An 18,736-nucleotide genomic window follows, 5' to 3' on the forward strand; every position below is an offset into this window, starting at 1 on the left:
CTGTAAGGCCGCCGGGTCGAACGGCCCTCACGGGGGCGGCCCGGACCGCCGTCTGTGAACGGACACCGCCGAGACGGGCGGGGCGGCTGTGAGGGGCGCGTTGGTGTGGAGCGGGCTGTGAGGGGCTCGAGGCGGGCAGCACGCGCTGCCCTGGCAGCTTGCGGGGGGGGCGCGGAAGCCGCAGGGGATGTTTGCCGTGCTGCGGCGCGTTGCTCGGTCCTTGGGAATGAGGGGTCGGTGCGGCTCCGGGCGCCGCACGAGAGGCTGCCCACGGGGCGATGGGCTGAAGCAGGCTGCTCGCCCTGCGCGGGGTTTGAGCTCCTTCTGCGAACTGCTAACCAGCGACCGCGCCCCGCCGCCACTCTGGGAAAAAAGCCTGAGAGCGGCGAGGCGTGGAGCCGGGCTGGGCGTCAGCCCGCCACGGAAAGCTCTTCTTTCCGACGGCCGCTTCGGAAACGAGCTAGGGGCCGTTGTGAGCACTGCACGGGACCCCGGGAGACAAAACAGACGGACGGCCGCGGCCCGGCACAGCGAGGGGCACCCGGTAAGGCAGCGCCGGGCGCAGGAGAACGGCCGAGGCCGCCCAGGACGGGCTGCAGTCACCGCGCCGACTCGGGCCCCGGGCAGCTCGGAGCTGGAGTCCGCCACGCCCCGCGCGCTCTGGCCGGGCCGCCCCTCAGGCGAGGGGGGCGCTCTGCCCACCCCGCGACCATAGAGCCGCGCGGAAAGCAGGGAGGCGCCCGGCCGCGGTGGCGTGTGGGATGCGGGAGGCCCGCGCGGGTGGAGGCGGCAGAGCGAGGCCTGTCAGCGGGGCTTCGGCAGCCGCAGGCTGAGGTAAGCCGGGAGCCGGGCCGCGGCCGCGTGGGCCCCTACTGCCCCGGTCGGCCGCTGCTCGCGCCTGCAGCCGGGAGCCGGCCTGGGGCTGAGCCCTACAGCAGCCGGCGGGGCAGCGCGGCAGGCCCGGCCTGGCCCGGCCCTGAGCCCCTCGGAACTCGGGCCCCGCCGGCAGCGGGCCTGGGCCTACCCCGGGCTGCCGCTCTGCCCGGGCCCGGTTAACCCTCACGCTCCCCGTCGCCGTGCCGCTTTGTGCGCGCTCCCGTCTGCCCGCAGTGCTGAGCGTTGCGTTGTGCCGTGAAGGAGGCCGGGCGGGCGGCCCGCATTTCTTGGGCGTCCCTTGGGTGCTGTAATCGCCGCCGCAGGCAGTGCGGCCTGCAGCTGGGCAGCCCGAACCCCCCGGCCCGGCCCGCAGCTCCCAGGGCACGAGCAGGAAGCGTCTGTACCTCCACGGTGTGGTACAGCGGGACTTCATGTGGAGCAGTTTAAGATAGTGACATGTCTGTTTCCTATGTGTTCACCAAAAGGTGAAGACTTCATCTTTCATATAGTCCCATACTTTTGCTTCTAGTAGGTGTACAGCTACAGGTGAGCTTGGTGTGAGGCAGGGCTGCCTGCTTCCCCATCGGTATCGTGGTCGTTCACTGAGCTGACCGTTCAGGAAGCCTATCACGGGTGCAGGACTGATTTACAGTATTGTCCTTTGATGCAGTAACTGTGGGAAATGGTGCCAATAGCTGCTTGTGTAGGAAACGCACAACTGCTGAAAGAAACCCTGACTGTGAGCAGCACTGCTGCCTCCTTCGTGCTTCTTGGGTGATGGCATTCACTGAAATTACAGCAAGAAAGTGAGGTGTCCGGAGCAGTGCGTTACCACTGGAGTTGATCCCTGCCCACAACATCTCGGATCAGAACTGTAGCTGCATGCACTTTCTCAATCCAAATCCTTTTTAAGAACAGAGCTTGTACACCACTGTTCCCTCTTACTTGCTTACTCCTTGCACCCCTCTGCTGTGCATATGCATGCTGTTAAGTCACAGAAGTGTAACATGCTGCATTTTACTGTGGAAGTTGCTATACTGCTTGTTTTACGATCAGTAGAGCTTTTAAGGACATATAAGTGTTATTGGCCTTGATGAATAGCATTGCCTTCCCAGTAGCAAAGACAAGTGTGTATTGTGTGTCATTGGATGAACATAATATCAGAAATAAAAATATGTGAAACCTGTGCACCAAATACCAGTTCAGAGACAAAGCAGTGGTGTAGCGTACAGCCCACTCACCTGCAAGTCTGTCACTGGTTGGTCAGTTGGGTGTGCTTTGGTTGTTCCTTTTGCTCTTAGATTCAGAATTGCGTGTTTGGTAGAAGTGAGAGAGCCATTTATGGCAATGAAAATGTAGTTACATTGTTATTGTGTGAAAGGGGGTTGATTGGACTGGTAACAGCTGTTTGTAGTGAGGAAAGTAGAACTGACCAGGACTGTGGGAGTAGAGGGAGTGTGTGCTTCTCACTGGGAGCTGCTGGGAGGGGGTTTCGGCCACAGAGGTGAGGGTGCAGACACAGCGTGACAGCGAGCTGGCCCTGCTGGGCCCCCGCTGTTGGACTGAATTGGGTGTCTCATGCGACACTGACCACACACTACAAAAAAAGTTAAAGGTTGAAGTGTTCTGTGTTTGAATATCCCTGTCTCCAGTTTAGGTTATGGTGAGATTTTGTTTTTTAATTTTTTCACTTTTTGCATACTGCGTGGGCTCTTGCAATGAGTGAGCATCCAGCAGGGGATGCTTCATGGAGCTGTTCTTGTTCTTCTTTCTGCTTTACATCTGAAAATTAGCCATCAGAATGCTGGTGGTGTCAAGGCTATTTTCAGCACTTGAGCACCTACTCATGTTGCTTCCTGTGCTGCTGTGCTTGATTATAATGTGTGCTTTTACAAGAGAATCAAAGTTATATGAACTCAGATGAGAAGAAAGATGACTCACTGGGTGAATCGGGAGGGCTGTTCCGCTGCAGGGATGGCTAAGATCACTGCAGAGTTATTGTTTTAAAATGTTGTTAATAGCCGCATATGGAAAGGCTCCTTGTGTACTTTTCATAGCGTTTTCTTTGTGCTGCTTAACATTAAGAAAGTCCCGGACTGCCTGTTCCTGAGAGCTGACTGCTTGCATCCTGACAGGAACGGAGGAAATGACCCACTTTCCTTCCTCTTTCTCTCTCTCACTGAAGTCCCATTTCCTTGCAGAGGGCAGCAGGCTGCCGTGCCCACAGGCGGCTGTGGCTGCGCGTGGTGCCGCCCAGTCCTGCGTCTGTTGAGCAGCACATTATGTGGGAGGGGAATTCACAGAGCTCCAAAATGAACTGTTGCTATGATACCTGCTGTTTAAAAGTCGAATTTGTTGGGTATTCTCTGGCTTAGCTGTCCTTTCTGCTAGCCCTGCAAAAAGGGGCTGCAGGCCTTGGCAAAGTGATGCTGCTAATGCCCTTGTTAATACAATTGCACCTTATCTTTGCCTTCCATTTTGAAATATTTTGTACATGTTACTTGGTTCTTCTTATAATGATTGGATGGTCCTTTGAATATCAAAAGAGAACAGAATGGCTGTGACTTCTGTTTTCCCACATCCATTATATATATATTTATTTTTATATATATATAATAAATATATATATGTTTATTTATTTATTTATTTATTTATATAATGGAGAACTGATGAAATATCAAGCATTACGATTTCCTGAACATAGAACTCTCTGCAGTGCTGTCAGACACCCGAGGTCACGGTGCTGCTGGGTTCAGCAGCATGCATGCAGGGTTCAGGCCTTCAGCCCTCATTGCTACCTGGCACAGCCTGATCTGACAGCAAGTTTGTGTGAAAGCAGAGCTGTGAATGCCACAGGTATTTCAGGTGGTTTGTGCTTCAAGAAGATGTAAGGTGCAGTACTGTTGTACTGATCCCAAGGCTTTGATTTGTGATGGCTCTGCACAGCCTCAGAAAGGCCCCTCATGGCCCTCCAGGGAACCATGGAGGGAACCATGAGCCATTTTCTGGAAAACCTCACAAGGGCAGCATCAGGGCTTACCCATGAGCTGAAGCTTGCTAACTGGGGGTTCATTTGAACTGCAGTGCCTCATTTAAGTGCTGTGGAACAGCATGGTTTTTTTTTTTCCCTCTAAGAATGTTAGGTATGTATGACTGTTGAATTCTTGTTAATCTGGAGCTGTCCTAGCCCGCTGCATGGAAATACTTGTGGATAGAAAGGTAAAAAGAATAAGAAAATAAGATTTCTCTCATCTTGTAAGCTTTGGAAGCCAGTTCTGACTCTAGAGAGATCACCTGTCTTTTAGCTTCGTTGATTAATGTTCACTGCAAGCATTGGTCACAACTAGGATCTTATGACCTAACTTCCTATTCAGGGAAAATGTCCAGGGCAGTGGATTGTGATTTCCCAGAAGATTCTGGAGGTTCGTAATGCAACAGGAATTCTTTAGAAATCCTTTGTTGGTAAGAAGCAGCACACACAGGTGTCACACACTGGGCTTGTAGGAGAGTACTGAGCTGGAAATCACTCTGCAACTGCTGTGTGTGTCAGTGCAGCTGTGTCTGTAGGGCTGTGCCCCGCTGGCTGTTCAGAGGCCTGAATGTGCCTTCATGTAATGCTTAAAGGACAATAAACTGTTCTTGTTTTTTTGAGGGTGTTCTTAAGGGTGGGTCAGAGGCTGTTTTGAGGATTGCATTGGTGACAGAAGAAGAATAGGATTGCGGCCTCCTGTTTTCCCAGCAGTACATGTACTAGGCTTTTGTTAGCAAGCAAATGAATGGGAATAAGGGGAAAGCAGTTGGAGGAGAAAAGTGTCCTTTCCGACATGGTGCATGGTGTCTGCACAGCTGTCGGGATTCAAAATGCCTGTTCCAGGACAAGTTAGATGTGTGTAAGGTGAAGATGTGTTTCCTTTAAAACTCAGAGTGCAGTGATGCTAACTTAGGCTTTTCCTTCAGCCCAAAGCTTAAGGGTTCACTGTCAAACAGCTGCTGCCAGAAGCTACGCTGCATCCTGCAGGGATGGCTGACAGGAAGGCATTTGTCTGAGCACACAGGTGCTGTGTAGGTCACTTCCTGCTTCCCAGGCCAAGGGCTGTGCTGTCAGCAAAGTGAGCTGTGAAGTGCTCCTTCCACTTCTTCACCTCCTGCCAGAGTTCTGTGGCAGCACTAATTGAAAGGGCCATGCTTTGCCGTGATAAGTGATCTGTAGTGCAGCTAACATCCTTCAGGAAGGAGATAAAGGCTTGCCAAAACTCAGCTTTTCTGGATGTCAGAAACTGCAGTTACTTGTGGGGGTCCCTCAGATCAGGTTCAGATTTCATGTCCACTGTGGATGAGCCAAACACTGGGGTTCTGCAACGTCCCCTTAATGTTCAGGGAGAGTGCTTCAAAGTGTCTGAAAATAATGTTGTAGCCCTCACTTGGAGAGCCCGTAGGTGTCCTGATGTCTGGGATCTTTTATATGCTGTCATTATCCTCACGTATCACCTTTAGGTACCTTTTAGACAACAGATAAAATAGTGCCTGCTATTTGTAAACCGTCTTTAAGAAAAAGGATGTCATTTATCTGTGGAAAGGGTAAAAACAGGATGAAAAAGAATGCTGTTCGTCTACATTTCGTTCTACTAGAATAAAAGCTGGTGTTTGTATGCAATCAGTCAGTTCAAAATTAAAATGGAAGTAATCATGAAATCAACTAACATGTACTCTGTGTTTTATTTTTCAGTGTCTGACACTTGGAGTGACGAAACATGTCTCAGTCGGGTGAAAAAGTGAAGGTAAAGAGATGGCTGTACAGCCAGAGTTCTGTGTTTTGAATCTGCCCAGCTTCTGAAAGTAGTCGTGGTTTGTACTCAGCTTTTCTTTCTCGTTAGTTTTCTGACTCAGCAGGCTATGTGGGATTTGCTAATCTGCCGAACCAGGTCCACCGGAAATCTGTGAAGAAGGGCTTTGAATTCACACTGATGGTGGTTGGTAAGTCACTCGTTTAGACTTTTTTTTTCCTGATTTTAACTGTCAAAAATAAATAATTCTTTCACACAGACATCTCTGTCTTCCTAGGTAACAATTTATGGGCATACAGAAGAGATGAGCACTGAACCATTCTATATAGCTAAATCTCCATTTTCTCATGTTTCATAGAAGGGGATATCTGTGGTGATTAAAGATGATAACTGTGTGCTAACAGGACATCCTCATCTTGACTTATCGTTAGATGTTAGGGATAGCTGCCTAATCTTTCTTATTGTCAGGTTTCCACAGCTGAACATGTGAATGCACACTGTAGATCTCTGTTGCAATGGTGATACTGTCCTTCTGTTCTCTGTTGTTCTGTGCTGACTCAATCTGACATCATAAATAAACTTATAATTTGCTTGTTCTGCAAATGAGCACCTGAAGGAGTCTTTGATGGCAAGACTTTTAGGCAGAAAGCAGTTTTAAGTGATGTGCTGAGCTATACTGACATAGAAGAGCTTAGTGTTATGAAGGTACAAGGGCAGCATGGCCAATTCTTCTAAATGCTGACTCCTCTGATGCCATGGGTTAGAAAATAAAAGATAACTTTGAAATTCAGATTTAACAATTGCATTTACAGGTTTAACTTCACTACTTCGATGTAGGACAACGTTTGTATGACTTGAAATTCTAGAATGATGGGACTTCTCACTGAATTTTGAATAATTTTCTTAGGATTTTTTCATTAGCTTGTAGCCTACCTGCTAGTCCCAGTGGGGACAAAGCTCAAATAAACTTTCAGCAGGAGAGCTACAGCTCCTGATTTCATAAGTTTCTGGGAAATAAGGCTACCCGCCTCTGGTTCTACATAGGTAAAGTGCTGTATGACCTCTCAGCTTTTATTATGAAGTCTGGAACAGTAAGCTTAGCATTTTCGTGCAGCATTTATGAAAACACTAAGGGCTTGTTTTTCCTGTGTTTTAAAAACTGCTTGGCTGAACCTTTGATGTTTTTATCTCAAAAGCTTGGGTGGATCCTGACAGATCCTCTATTATGTGGGCTTGGGGAAAGAAGAGGTGCTTAAAAAAACCTGGAGTAAAAAGCGTATATGCTGAATAATATGTGTTATTTTGTTTGTAGGTGAATCTGGCTTGGGAAAATCTACTTTAATTAACAGTCTGTTTCTGACTGATCTTTATCCAGAGCGTTATATTCCTGGAGCTGCAGGTAAATGTGGTTTCCCTGTTCCTTCAGCACGTACATCCCTAGGAAATGTCACAGTTTTCATCCTGATGAACACTTCACCCTTGAGACCGTTTCTTCAAACAGTCTTACTGTATTTTAATTCTTACTGTAGTTTAATTCTCCCAATGCTTGTCTTTAAGCCCTCATTTTCTCATTTATGTTTCCTTTAAAAATTCATCTTTTGTTTTTATTCATCATTTTCTATTTAAAAAAATAACAACAAAACAACCCCACAGAGCAGAAACAAACAGCAAACATTTTAGATGTCAGAACACTTAAGTGTGGTTTTATTCTATTCCCCACTTCCTCTACTGTGTCTTCACCTGTAAAGTCTAAAATCCTCATTAGAGGTGTAAATGCCTTTTGGCAAAGAAGCTGACGCGCTTCCTAGTATTGTTTTATTTTTTGCATATTATCACCAACAGATCTGGTTTTATGAGTGCACTGTGGTTTTTTGTTTGTTGGATTTGGACTACTTTTTTCTTTATAATATTCTGTCATGTAGGTTATAGTGAAAGCTTGTTGTTTTCTTCATTGCTTTCTCTTTCAGGGGTTTCTGCAGCATTGATAGGAATATGAGAATAGTAACAGTCAAAATGTTCCTTTATTTTAGAGAAAATAGAGAGAACGGTTCAAATTGAAGCTTCTACAGTAGAGATAGAGGAGCGGGGGGTGAAACTGCGCTTAACGGTAGTGGACACACCAGGATATGGAGATGCCATTAACAGCCAGGACTGGTATGTACGTAAATACTGCCCTGCTTAGTAGTTTTGTATCTTCCACTTTTCCAGTATTATTGAATTAGAAGTAATCTAACTTGTAGAGTACATGTAGGACGCCCTTCTGGACAGCAGCGTGGCCTTGCTTATTTTGTGCGCTGTTGACCAGAGCTTCCTTCCGCTGGAGCGAGGAGCTCTGCTGCCCGTGCATTGTGTTACATAGAGCTCTTCCTGCTGATTGTGTTCCGATGCCCTTTGTTTATTCTGTTCAGATGTTTCTTAGGGACGTACGTGTTCAGATTTTTTTCCCTTTTCTTTATAGAGGCTTGCTAAATAGAAATCATTCGGTGAGGATTCAGACTCAGTAGAATAACTTAGTGTTCTGTGCTTTGTTTTCTGTGACAGTTCTTAAACATGGACATACATTATGGGAACAAGTAGTACTTACTAATGCAAAATAAAAATATCAATGAATTCTGAATTTCTCTCTCTAAACATGTATTCTTACGTCATGCGTAAAGACTTAGACTGGGCTGTGGTGCGTGCCATTTTGACAGGCTGTTGTTCTTTGCAGGATGTCGTAGGAACACAGATGGATAGACTGTTGCAAACTGTAGTTGAGACTAATGCTGTGACTACCTTCCTTCCTTGTTTCTTCAGAGGAAGCAGCAAGTTTGTTCTGGAGCTTCAGTTTGTGTTCAGGAGCACTTGCTGCAGTTACAGTTAACCAGTAGATGGTGCTGATCACAGTTCGTATTTCATAAAAATATTTTTCCCAAAGCTGCAGTTTATGCAGACCACATGATATTCAGGGTGATTGATCTTCCTCAGGTTGATTTTTGAAAGGATAAATACATCAAACTGGCATGAAGCTTCTGGGAGGCAGCAATAACTAACACCACTTCAAAATGTCTATCTCCTGAGTAGGTTTCCTAACAGAGTTTGACTTTCAAGGATGGGAGCTGTGATCAGTTTTCATGTATTCTCTGTCACAGCAAAAATGCTGTTGGTAGTTAAGAGAGTATTGGTTGGATGTCCTGGGTTGGAGGCATTTGCAGTTTTGGATTGGGAAATGCACTATTAGTGAATGTGTTGTAATAAATCTATGAGATAGGTTATTTTCTTTGATATTTAACAGGCCGTAAGAAAAGGTGGGTGCTAACTGTGGTTAGCCATAACAATATGGTTAACCATATTAAAATCTTTCCTTTAGATTCTGTGTGAAGCTTTATTTAAGATTAGTGCTAGCTGGAGTTCTGTACTATAGCATCAAACCAAACTAAACCTATAAAAGCTCTTTTGGCACCACCTTAGGCATGTATTTAGAGAATAGCAAAGTTTTTAATGACGGGAGGGTTGAAATATAGAATGGGTCTTCCATACATTCATACATTGAGATCCTAACAGCAGTGTCCTTAATGGTTGGAGAGAAGTGATTTAAGGCAGGGAGGGGGAAACTTCAGGTGCAGATTTGGGATTGAATCTGTTGTCAAAATGTTGGTTGACAAAAAAAAAAAAAAAAGAAGTTTACAGCTGGACTTGTAAGATATTGGTGACAATATGCCTTATTTCATCTGTGTTACAAGGTGCTGGGCTCTTTTTTGATACTGCTTTCTGACCGCTGCTAATTTGTGCATTTATTTTTATTTTGGCTTATGTTAAGTTGTGCTCTGTGGGTTTTGGCAGCTTGGTAATATTGTTCATTTTCCCTCAGTGGGCTTCTTAAATGCAGTGGTTATGTTATTGCTGTTACAATACAGGATGTACTATCTCCCAGGTAATGATAGCACAGTAGTATAAGCCAGGTGTTTCCCGGAAGTCAGGAGGTACAGGACACTAACACCACATTCATAGGGAAAATTATAGCTGTTATAACTAGAAAATTGCACGTAAACTGATTACATTGCCAGAGAAATGTGTGATAGTTGCTTTCCCATTGTTTGTGCTTGGTTTCTGTCCTAATATTTGTATGTCTTCAGCCTTGTTACCTTTCACCAGCTAAAAGGGTCTAAAGATCAACAGGATCATAGAACACATTGTGCTTTTTCAACACATTTAGATAGGAAGATACTAAGTAGCACGTAGGTCAAAATCAGTAAATTCACGTAGTGCTGTATTCTCTTCTGTAATATGAATTAAAGCAGTACAAATTTTGCAAAAAGAAATGTGTGTGTAACTCCAGAATATATTCTTAATTTCTCCATCCAAATATACAATTTCCCACAACTGAGATACTGCTTTTCAACGTAAGCTTTCTGCTCGTATTTTTTGTCTCAAGTAGTTTAAGATGCATTAGGCACAATCATTGGCCTAATCTTATCTGCATCAGTGTGTTCATTTCCCTTCTCCTGTGGTGCTTAATATAGTGTCCTTTTACATTAATGTTGTTTGCAGGTGTCTACATGCTCTGGAGTATCTTAAAACAATCCTCTTAGTAATGCCTTTTCTTTTCTCTCTCTAGCCACTGTTCATTGTGACTGATTAATCTCTATAACCATATTTTGTGTTTCTTTACCTCTGCAGGGCTTATTTTAATTTGCTTTGAACTAAGTAGGAATTATTTTTCTTTGCCAACAGAAAGGGATTCTGTAAAGTAACAAAAATAGCCAAAGTCATGTGACGCTTTGGTGCATGACTTTCAGATGTATTTGTATTTAATTCAAATGGACTAGAATACTAGGATTTCCATAGGTAACTATAGAAACCTAGCTCCAGGTCAGGGCTGCAAGAGGATATCCGGGATATATCATTTGTCAGCTGGTTTAAAAGCAAATCCTTAGCCCCTACCCCCAGGAAGAAGAAGCAGGCAGTTCTCTGTTCCTGTCTCTGTTGCCTGTGCTGTAGTTATTTAGTGCTTTTTTCTGAACTTGCTCTTGAACTTTTTGTCCCGGTGGTCAGAGTAACACTGAAAGTAGCTGCAGGCATAAATGGGCACTTGGCTGCTCTGAAAATTCCTTTTTTATCAATAGTAGATGCAATGCTGCAGCATTGACTTTTTAACAGTAAAGATCTTAACAAAAGCATGACTTTCTCCTATTATTCTTACCTTTGCACTGTTCAGTTTTTGTTACTTTAAAGCTAATTTGCAGTGATTCTCTTCCTTCCCCCCCACCATACAACAGCTTCAAAACGATTATCCAGTACATTGACAACCAGTTTGAAAGATACCTTCATGATGAGAGCGGGCTGAACAGGCGCCACATTATAGACAATAGAGTCCATTGCTGTTTTTACTTCATCTCTCCCTTTGGGCACGGGTAAGAAAAAGCTCTTGTATTTTAGAGCGTTATATTGTGTTCATGAGTCTGTTCACTACTTGGACTAGGAAAAAAAGTCTTAGTTACTGTCAGTTAGCCAGTGCAATTAAATGGTCTTTGGAGACTAACATTCTCCTCTACTTTTGTTCCCTTTTGGTGATTAATATTGTTTTGAAGCAGTGAGTATTACGTTGTTTATCACCTAGGAACTTAAGAGCTTACAATACTGTATATATCTCATAGTGGCAGTTTTAATTGCAATTCAATCTTTAGACAACAGAGCTGATAAGCAAGTGCTCTGACTTAGCTTATTCTGGACATACTGTTGATGTAGATACTTGAAATAAATCATTTTTAATACGTTACTTAGTTTGTATAAAGCTAGAGCAAACACAATGCACTAGAGTTTGTTTCTTTTTTTTTTTTTTTTTTTTTCCATTTGTTGGCAGGCTGAAACCATTAGATGTAGAATTCATGAAGGCTCTTCATGGAAAAGTCAACATTGTCCCTGTGATCGCCAAGGCTGACACGCTGACGCTGAAGGAGAGAGAGAGGCTGAAGAGAAGAGTAGGTCTAATGTTTGCTATGGGGAAATGACATGTATCGTGGGTAAACTGAAAGAGCACCTTAGGGACATAACATAGCAGAGATATGACTGCTTATGCTGCCTTTGTTGCTTCTTTTTTTCAGTGGTTATACTGACTTGGTGAAAGGTTTTCTTCTGATGCTAATAGTGTTCATGGAGCTGCTGCTTATAAAACTATATCTGGTCTTTCAGCAGTGTATTTCAGGCTCAGTTTTCACAGGTACTTATTTTCGGGTTCAGTGTTTGGTAGCAGAATGAATCTGAAAGAATTGAAGCAAGCATTTAAGTGGAGCATTAGAGGAATATTTGACAGCATCACTCACTCGGAATGCTGAATGTTCAAATGCCTAAAATAACTGAACATGAAGTGGGTTCTAACTGCACTTGTCTTTCACTAAAGTAGTTCTTAGGTGAAATGAAGAGGAACATACTCTTTTAGGTTTCAATACATGCTATCATTACCTTGTCTTTCTTCTATGCTACTTTTATTTGCTGCTCATTGGTCTCTCTTAGAGTCCAGCGCAGTGTAGTGCACGTATTGTTTGACGTTTGCTGTTGTGTTTTGTTAACACAAGATTTTAGTTGCAAAGTGGCAGTAATGCAGGCAAATGTGTTTCCTGATGAGAACTTGGAGTTAGTACAGTTCTGTGACTGATGTTAGATTGAGGGCTTACAATGTGTGATTACTGTGGAATATGGAGGTGAATCCCAATTTACATGCTGTGATTAACAGATTAATTTAAAGGCAACCTCTCTTGACCATATTCTGTGCTATCCATGCCTACCTCTGTCCATTTTAGTGCAAAGTTGGTTTTAACTGATTGGTCTTAAAAACAGTCTCTGCTTACATGGAGCAAAATTCACGCGTGGGCTAACTAGAATGAGCTAACAGCACTTACACTGTGGTCTGAGGGAAACAGGTAAAAAACAGTCTTTGTTATTTTTATACTGCTGGCAAAGGTCACTCAGCAAGCTGAGTTTATACGAAGTCAGACGTATAATGTGGTTCCAAAGCTTTGAAAGTCTAGCTGCTGTATATTGTTCTAACTCAAAGCATCTCAGCTAGCGGAATCTCTAATCAGGAGCAAGAATCAAAATCCTTTGCTGATGCAGCTTGAAGTCTTTTTTTTTTTTTCAGATCTCTGCCATTTGGCCGTCAATCTAAAGTAAACTGTTTTTGTTTTGCTGCTTAGTCCAAAGCGGCAGAACCAACTTGTGGTGCTTGCGAAGGAAACACAGCTTGGAGTAATTCCTGTTTGGTCTTTCTGGAATTCAAAGTTATTTTCTGTCCCTCTCGAGTGGGAAGAAATGCAAGGCGGTTTCACAAGCTGTGCCATGCAGGGCTGCCAAGGAAACCTGCTCAAAAGAATGACTTCATGAGAGGGGAACTAATATTTTGCCTTTTTTTTGATTTCCCATGGGAAGGCTAATCTTTAAGAACACAGAATCCTCTGAGGCCAATAAAATGGAGATTTGAAAAAGCAAAGTGCTGTTTCATTGTTAGGACCATGAAATACAGTTTGTTTTTATTGCGATTCTTTTTCCTTTCAGGAAAGCACTAGGTTTAACAGCTGTAATATATTATTCTAGCACCCCTTGTTGTTGGCTTTCCCGTTATTGTTTCAGTTGTGTTTTATCTTTAAGATCTCAGTCACGTTAAATGTGTTTTCTTGTTTTATGCAGATACTTAAAGGCATCGCACTGCAGCACTGCCCTACCTACCCCTGCTCTGCATGTTTTCTTATTGTTTGGTGATAAGTTAGTTATCTTCCATTTTGCAAAGCAAGAATAACATCTATTGATTTTAAATGTAATGCAGTTAATATAACTTATTGGCAGCACTTATTCCCATTTTTTTTTCCTTTAAAAAATAGTACTCTTTGCTTAGGTGTGGGCTCCTGTTTTGTTCTGGGCTCGTGTGTGAGGGTGGGGGATGTTTATATACCTGCCAGGAAAGCACTGTCATGGGAATAGCTGCAGTTCACTTCTCGTCTGATGGTGTGAGGGATTGTTTTATTTCCAACAGCTGCTTAATAGTCAAGGTCCAGTTGGACAACTTTTATTTATACTGTAACCATTGGTTGCTACCACAACAGAATATCAAGGAACCCAACATGAAGGTTCATTAAGACCTCTCCCACGCAGCTGGAATCTAGTTTTAATTGTGCTATCAAGTTAGTGTGCTTGTTTGTTTTAACACCTACAAACACACAATGACACAAGTGCTTATATAGACATCTAGGGATGTTCCTGATTACCTGAAAGAAGAAGAAAAAAAAGCTGCAGGTTGGTTGTGGTGGTGCTGCTGTAACCCACAGGTTACAGCTGCAGCCCTTTGGGGAATACCCTTATAAGGAGTTGGTGCAGTTTATCTTTTTTTCTGCTAAGATATCTACCACTTCGAAGAGGGTTAGAGTGGAACGTCAGCATTCATTCCCAATGTTCTCTTCAAACTACTGCTCTTCTTTGGTGAAAGAAAATGTTGTCAGTGCTTTTTTCCACACGAATATTCTCAATGGTATGACACTGGAAGGGTTTCCTTCAGTTGGAATGGACTGAATGCCTAGAATTAGCTAGCTGCTTACCCCTGCAGTGAGTTCCTTAGGAAAAGGAATACTTTGTTGCATGCTTGTTGCATGCAGGAATACTTTGTTGGGTTTTTTGTTAATTCCAGACGTTAGTGACAATAAAAAGAACTGTGTGTGGATTTTTACCTCATAATGGACTTTGAATTGCTTTCTGAACTTCGTTCAGTGGATAACTGCCCAGCCCTCTAGTCTGTCAAGATCTTTGCAAGGCCTCTCTGCTCTCGAGGCAATCAACAGCTCCTTCTAATTTAGTGTCATTTGCAAACTTATTTATTATGCTTTTGTGTCATGCATTCGGGTCCTTTATAAAGCTGCTGAAGAGAGCTGACCCTACCATGGAGCCCTGGGGAATCCCACTGGTCACTGGCCCACTGATGTCTCACCATTTGCTGCAGCCCTTTGAGCCCGGCCACTTGTTTGCTCATCATGCTGTGTACTTGTCCAGCTGCATGCTGAATGTTGTGCCCAGAAGGGTACTGAGAAAAAGGGTAACAAAAGCTGTGCTGAAATCCAAAAAGGGTATAGAATCTTTATCTCACTGAATGGAAATACGTTGTTTAAATAACGTCATATGCAAACATACATTAAAAATGTCACAAAATGTGTTCAGTCAGTGAGTCCGCTTCTCTTTGGGTACATGGACAGGTGAGCTGTTGTTCATTTTTTGTAATTTCTGACTTTATAGGCTATCATACATAGGGATTACAGTTTAATTCAGAGGTAATCTCAGCCAATGCTTTGGCTTATTACAATGCCTGTTAATAAACTGCTTTTAAAGAGAGAACCTCTACTGTTGGCAAATCTCAGCACTGTTTCTAAGAACTGCTTTTTGTAGTAGCAGAATGAAATCTTTAAAATCCAAACATGTGGTGTAGGCTTCCTTTGTTGCTTTTACAGTTGGGATTAATTTCCACTTTGGCTTTGTTTCTTAAGTCTCTGAACGTATACATTACTGAAGGACAGCTCTGTACCTGAGCTGTTCTTCCTAGAGTACTTGCACACTTGAGGTTTAAGTCTGTCTGTTGCTGATATTTTCTGCATAGGCAGAATGAAATTATAAGACTATTTCACATCCCATTAGTACCTAATCTAATTTGGTAGTTCATAATGTAAAAGAATAAGTAGTGGTACTTCCTGTTAATTGGTTGATTTTTAAAGCTGCATCAGACTGCTTAGAGCAGAACATGCTTTGAGACTCAGATGTGACGGACCAGTTACATTTCTCACGTATCTTTAACATAATGATAACTCTACAATGGAATAAGAATTTATTTTCCTTCCTCTTTTAAACTCCTCAGGTGTTAGATGAGATTTCTGAACATGGCATTAGGATTTACCAGCTTCCTGATGCAGATTCTGATGAAGATGAGGAATTTAAAGAACAAACCAGAGTCTTAAAGGCAAGTTTCACTCTTCCTTAATTTACTGTTTTGCTGCAGTGTTCAGGCCTACTGTATGTGTAAAGATAATAATTCCTTTATAATATGCATTGAAAATTCAAATTTTATTCTTGGAAAAAATGTTGATTCTGAATTATAATCCTTTTTAATCCGTTCTTTGCTTCATCAGAGCTCCAAATCTGGTATTGTGACTTTTCTTTTTTTAAATGTAAGTAACTGTTCACCAAGAACTGTGGTTTGCTGTCTGTTGTCTGACAGCCTGAAAAGCCTTTTAAAATGCAAGCAAAAAGAGAATATGCACATTACAGTTACTATACTAATTAACAAATTTCCTCTTGTTAGCATAGGTAATAAAGGTTTTAAATAAATCAGTTCCTGTTAGTGCTCTGATACTTGCACAGATGCTTGGAAAACACATCTGAAATTCTGTCTCCAGCTACATTAGTCTGTATCTGAAGCATGTTTCTGTTGGCTGTTTTCCATGTGTGATGTTATGTCAGATGACGAATTATGCCCAAATTGTTTCAACAACAGTCAAACGTTCCTAAAGCAAAGCATCATTTCCTTTTGCGCTTCTACTAGGACAAACCAATCCTAATAAAACTATGGATTTCAGCAAGAAGAGGGTGCGCTGTTCAGCATAGAATTTGTTGGTTTTCTGGTATAGAAGGATTTTATTAAAGTGCCTCTGTCAACATTTCTTTTCCCCATCTCCTGTCTGTTACTTACCATACGTTTGTGCTTTCCTTAAAAGAAAAAAGCAAACCCAACCAAAAGCCAGTGCAATAACTTGTTTTGCTCTGTCTCAATTAGGCTAGCATTCCCTTTGCTGTTATTGGATCCAATCAACTTATTGAGGTGAAAGGGAAGAAAATCAGAGGCCGCCTGTATCCCTGGGGAGTTGTTGAAGTTGAGAACCCAGAGCACAATGATTTCCTTAAATTGCGCACAATGTTGGTGTGAGTAATGCTAAAATCATTGCATCTCCTGGCGCTGTAACTGCTGGAATGACTAGAGAATTACATGAGCATGAAATATTTTATTCAGTGGTAGCCCTCATGAAGTGTAGATTGACTTTTCTTTTGCCTCCACCTTTATCCCTCAGCTTTATTTACTGCTGTGATCCTCTGCTCTGACTTAAGAAAATATTTTCTGTATTTTAAATTATCTGATAAATTATATCTTATGTGAACTATATTTTGTGTTGTTACGTATAAATTGAAGCTTTCTTACAGTGCAGTGGGTGAGGCAGAGAGACTTTTAGGCACTGAAGTAATTGGTGAATCCATGAAGACAAGTATTCTAAAGGCAAAGCTCGGTTTTCTTATCAGTATAGGAAAGTCTGTGTTAAATGGAGTACGCCCCACCCCTGGTGTCTGTAGCTGATATGGAGGTTCTGCCAGCATAGATGGCTTTAAGTAATTTCTTATGCTATCTTGCTGCTGTAAGTTGAATTCTGTTGAGCATTTTTGGTTTTAGTCTCTGCTGAGCAGGGGTTGCCCTCTGCTGGCCATCGTTTCCAGCAGCATTTCTTTCTCCAGACAATTGAAAGCTGCTAGGCAATGCCAGCTGTTACCTTAGCCAAGCAGCTCTGCCCAGCTTTCAGTTCCAAATTGTGTTAATGACCTTTAAGCATCAAAAAAATACTTTAGGAATTAAATCTTTTTGAATGAGTCTTCACAAGGTTCTGACACTGCAGACTCGTATAAACAACTCCTTTAAAGTAATGCGTGAATAGCACAGCACGCTGTATGTGTTTTAAGAATATTGGTGGGAGGGTACTAAACTATAAATCAAAAGACTAGGAAGTATGAAAGCAGTGTCCTGATGAGCTTTATGGCTGATTTGGTCTGTAAAAATTATCCTTCTAGTGAATGCATCCATTATATAAAATAAGAAGTTTTTTGTCTTCAGTTTTAATATTCCCTTTGACAAGAAGGATAAAGCACTCAGTAATGCTTTGTATGTTCTAGAACTCACATGCAGGACCTGCAGGAGGTGACCCAAGATTTGCACTATGAGAACTTCCGTTCAGAGAGGCTGAAGAGAACTGGCAAGTAAGTATTTGTGTTTCTTGGCTCTGCTTAAAGAGCCTCGCAGAGCCTTCGCTCTGCGAGTCTCTTCCTTTTTTCTGTGGCACCTGACACACTTCTCTTAAGTAATTCCTCTTGTTCTTCATTATTGCTTATCAAATTTCAATATGTGGATTAAGTGAAACTTGTAAGATGTTTTTCTTGAAGTGTTAAGCATGACTCCTGTGAGGTGCCATATAAACAGACAGCTGTTCATGTCTGCATACCCATTCCCTCTTCTCAATGCTTTTAAGTGGAAGATGCATAAAGAAGCAGGGTGTAGACATCATCAGATAAAACCTATCTGAAAAAAACCAAACTCTAGTGGGCACATTTATGTAGGTTATATAGATCACAACCTATTAAGCTGATGAGATTAAGACTGTCATGCTGGATTTTTTTCCTGCTCCTTCGTATGTAGCTGCAGAGAGAAGTTTAGCCCAAGCAATCTTTTTTTTGTAATTTATTTTTCTTTTTTTCTTGTAATGCTTCTGTTCTTGGCAAATTTAAGTCCACAACTACTCTCACTGCATCTATCCTGATAGCAAAATATTCTTCTTCCCATCTTGTTCTCTAAGTATTCACCCAAGTGTTTAAATCTTAAACTGGAGAAGAAATAGCTTAAGCAGCAATTCCACAATTGCTTTCATGGATGTTTTTGTACCATGGGTAGGTGGTAGAGGGAATCTTGCAGCAAAAAATCCCCATAGCAATGAAGAAATTACACTTTAAGAAACTGAGGAGGAAAATTAGAGAGTGAGGATAACAGGAGCCTAGGAACGGGTAGATGACATTTGACAAAAGCAACACAAATGTGTTTAAAACATGTCCCCATTTTCACTATGAGAAAGCATACAGACTTGTGTTGTTACGGTAGCTGACGTATGAACCTCAAAGCTGTTCCTGGAGACTTTTACTGTATCTTACATCTTCAGTGTGTTCTGTTGTTCAACAGACCTGTTGAAGAGGAAGTTGTAGACAAGGATAGAATCCTTCAGCAGAAGGAGGCTGAGGTAAGAGAGCTTCTACAACCGTTA

The 18,736-nt window shown here is 42.5% G+C and overlaps 1 protein-coding gene across 4 annotated transcripts in view; it reads left to right on the top strand.

The window, feature by feature from the left end:
- Positions 1 to 394: 394 nt before the first annotated feature.
- The window catches only part of SEPTIN2L (septin 2 like), a 29,804-nt gene continuing 11,462 nt past the window's right edge, over positions 395 to 18,736 (top strand). For 2 of the 4 annotated variants that reach the window (XM_015275238.4, XM_040647987.2), the window contains exons 1-11: positions 395 to 544; positions 5,603 to 5,654; positions 5,751 to 5,850; positions 6,973 to 7,059; positions 7,691 to 7,814; positions 10,919 to 11,053; positions 11,503 to 11,620; positions 15,526 to 15,627; positions 16,441 to 16,586; positions 17,601 to 17,684; positions 18,655 to 18,712. In XM_015275238.4, the coding sequence (XP_015130724.1) occupies positions 5,628 to 5,654; positions 5,751 to 5,850; positions 6,973 to 7,059; positions 7,691 to 7,814; positions 10,919 to 11,053; positions 11,503 to 11,620; positions 15,526 to 15,627; positions 16,441 to 16,586; positions 17,601 to 17,684; positions 18,655 to 18,712 (981 nt within the window). In that variant the 5' untranslated portion in view covers positions 395 to 544; positions 5,603 to 5,627. 4 annotated transcript variants of the gene reach the window in all.

This window comes from Gallus gallus, chromosome 15, assembly GCF_016699485.2.
Source record: "Gallus gallus isolate bGalGal1 chromosome 15, bGalGal1.mat.broiler.GRCg7b, whole genome shotgun sequence".
In the NCBI taxonomy this organism is placed as follows: Eukaryota; Metazoa; Chordata; class Aves; order Galliformes; family Phasianidae; genus Gallus; species Gallus gallus.